Source organism: Pundamilia nyererei, unplaced genomic scaffold, assembly GCF_000239375.1.
Source record: "Pundamilia nyererei isolate P.nyererei 1_Seehausen unplaced genomic scaffold, PunNye1.0 scaffold00318, whole genome shotgun sequence".
Lineage (NCBI taxonomy): Eukaryota > Metazoa > Chordata > Actinopteri > Cichliformes > Cichlidae > Pundamilia > Pundamilia nyererei.
Window position 1 is genome coordinate 287,100 of NW_005187719.1, and position 2,804 is coordinate 289,903.

General features: G+C 39.1%; 1 protein-coding gene across 1 annotated transcript in view; it reads right to left on the bottom strand.

The window, feature by feature from the left end:
- Window positions 1–1,434: 1,434 nt before the first annotated feature.
- The window catches only part of LOC102192570 (E3 ubiquitin-protein ligase RNF31-like), a 22,524-nt gene continuing 21,154 nt past the window's right edge, over window positions 1,435–2,804 (bottom strand). Inside the window, exon 11 of the mRNA XM_005751608.1 lies at window positions 1,435–2,651. Within this exon, the coding sequence (XP_005751665.1) occupies window positions 2,601–2,651 (51 nt within the window). The 3' untranslated portion in view covers window positions 1,435–2,600. The remainder of the gene's footprint in view (window positions 2,652–2,804) is intronic.

Consider the following 2,804-nt stretch of genomic DNA (forward strand, 5'->3'; position numbering starts at 1 on the left):
ACGCTACATCTTGGGTCTAGCACAGAGCTCGTACCCTATATTCTCAATGGTATGGGATTGTATTGATGACATACGACACACACATGTTACAGAACATGTTTTTAGCATGAATGAAAATGATAACGATTCTTCTGATCACTGTTTCCGAACTGGATTTGTTGTAAATTCACATAAATACAGGCTCTGCATAATTTGCAGATTGTCAAATTTTATTTCCATTCAAGGCAATATTTAATACGGTTCCTCGAATGTCCTGTTTAGAGTCATGTCTGTGACTGTTGCTACGCACCACATCATATTGTATATGTTGTATGGTTCATCTGCTTCGTGTGTAGATTAACCAGATGATCAGCATAAACATTACCAAACTGTATAAAAAGGGTATCAGTCATGTTATGAATGTTTTATTAGACACAGTACATGACACAGAATACACTTTCACAGGGACTTATGTTCTTGCTTATTACAAACGGCAGCTTTTAAACTCTCAGTATGTTATTGAGCCACGATGGGGCGATCGTGGCTCAAGAGTTGGGAGTTCGCCTTGTAATCGGAAGGTTGCCGGTTCGAGCCCCGGCTTGGACAGTCTCGGTCGTTGTGTCCTTGGGCGAGACACTTCACCCGTTGCCTACTGGTGGTGGTCAGAGGGCCCGGTGGCGCCAGTGTCCGGCAGCCTCGCCTCTGTCAGTGCGCCCCAGGGTGGCTGTGGCTACAATGTAGCTGCCATCACCAGTGTGTGGATGTGTGCATGAATGGGTGGATGACTGGATATGTAAAGCGCTTTGGGGTCCTTAGGGACCAGTAAAGCGCTATATAAATACAGGCCATTTACCATTTATTCATTTGGTCAAACCATTATCTGTCTGTCAAGTGTAAGCATTCTGATGTTTACATGCAACCTACCACTCTCAAATGGACAGTAAAAACAAAGTTGTGGAAATGTAGCATTTTATAAGAAAGGAAATAAAAGATGAATTTTTATGTATCAATAGAACTTGTTTACTTTCTGCAGTAACAGCCTTTGCAAAACATGCAGTCACCTGTGGATTCTGAGTTTACAATCCTTCATTTGTTTTCATCCCTGCAGAGTGGACAACTTTTATTCTCTTGGCTCTTAACTTACTTAAGATTAATTAGGTTAACTTACTTAATCACTAAGTAAGCTCTTATGTGAGCTTACGTAGTGATGCAAGCACTTATAATTTCAATAAGATGTTAATTTGCTCCAATCAAATCCAATGTTACAGTCAAGCTGATTTCAATACATCTTTCAATAAACTTTGGTAACGTAGTAAAACAAAAAAAATATATCGCTACCTTAGTGATTCATTTGCTGCTGAAGCCAATTGAAAATAAAAGTATTTGCCCTTATATTCACATCTGTGTATTATATAAGTAAGGCTACGTCTCACAGCTGGGGAGTGAAACAGCGAGTTTGAGAAAAGAGGAAAGTTTTGTTTTATTTGGTTGGCACAATAAAAAGATCCAGCCGAAATACTGGCTGTTCATTTGAGGAAAAAAGAAGCAAAGCCTCAGTGTACAGTACTGTGTAAACGTCTCAAAGCAACTCTCACTTCTTTGAATTTTGCGAGGAAAATGGGAGCAAGTGCAGGATTTTTGAAACGTATTGAAACACACATGGAAGCCAAAAACAACGTCTGTGCAATTCTAAAGTCCAAAAGCTGAAACGCGGCTTTTGGAACTAAACTCTGTTGATATTCACTACTGTACCTCCCTGATCCTGATGATTTAAGATCTGTTGCCACTCATTTCAGTCCGGTTCTTGTGTAGTTTGGCCTTTTCTCTGTTTCCCTTCCTTAAGAGAAACAAATCACGTAAATCACTCAGTTCCTGTGTCGGAGCTTTGACAGATTTTTCTTCCTTTTTTAGGACGTGATTTGTAGATGTTGTTTATCTGCTGTAGACAGTTTTTTGTAATTCCCTCGGCCATGATGCTGTTCTTTAGCAATCACCTTGTTGGTACAGAAATATTATTCTATGCCTATCAAAATGTGATATCTTTGGCATTTTTCACAGACATACCTAAAGAAGGGGAAACACACTGTGTTTTTGGAAGGCTGCAAGTGTGCCTACAAATATGATTTAAAATTGATTTCTTTGTGACGTAGTTTGATATGTGAGGACACATCACTGGTTCATCTCTTGAGTTAGGAGCATTTTTTATGCTTGAATGAGTTATAGGTCAGTGTTACATAACTGTAAGTGAAAAGCAGGCAACATCCAAACTTCGAAAAAACTTGAGAAAACCTGAAGAACTATTGCTCAAGAAAGTCTCTCTGCGGAAGAAAAGTGTAAAGAAATGTTGTTGCTCAACAGTTTTACACAAAAGAACATTCAGCTGATTTAAATGATTTAGTCAGAGCTTGTCTCATGTTCCAGCTCACATACGTTGATTTTGAAATGTGGTTTTCTGACAAAGTCAAACTATTTATTTACACTATCACAGAGGTATAAGTGAACACTAATACATTGTCCACCTGAAAAACAGGGATCTTCTGGATCATCTTGTCTTGTTGCTGAGTTTTAAGTTGAACGGTTAATGTAGTTACAAATGATATAAAACAGGAACTGAGCATCCTCTACTTCTTTCGTGGCACCTTATCACCGAGCGGTACTTCATCCATCAGTTTCTGAAAAGACACCACAACGGTGATGTTAACATACCTTATAGTCATGCAGATGGCCAAAACACAAAATACATTCTGGTGAAGCAAAGATGCTCTATGAAACACGCAAAATGTCTTTAGAGTCAGTATCCAATAGGGATGGGTACCGGTGTCCGG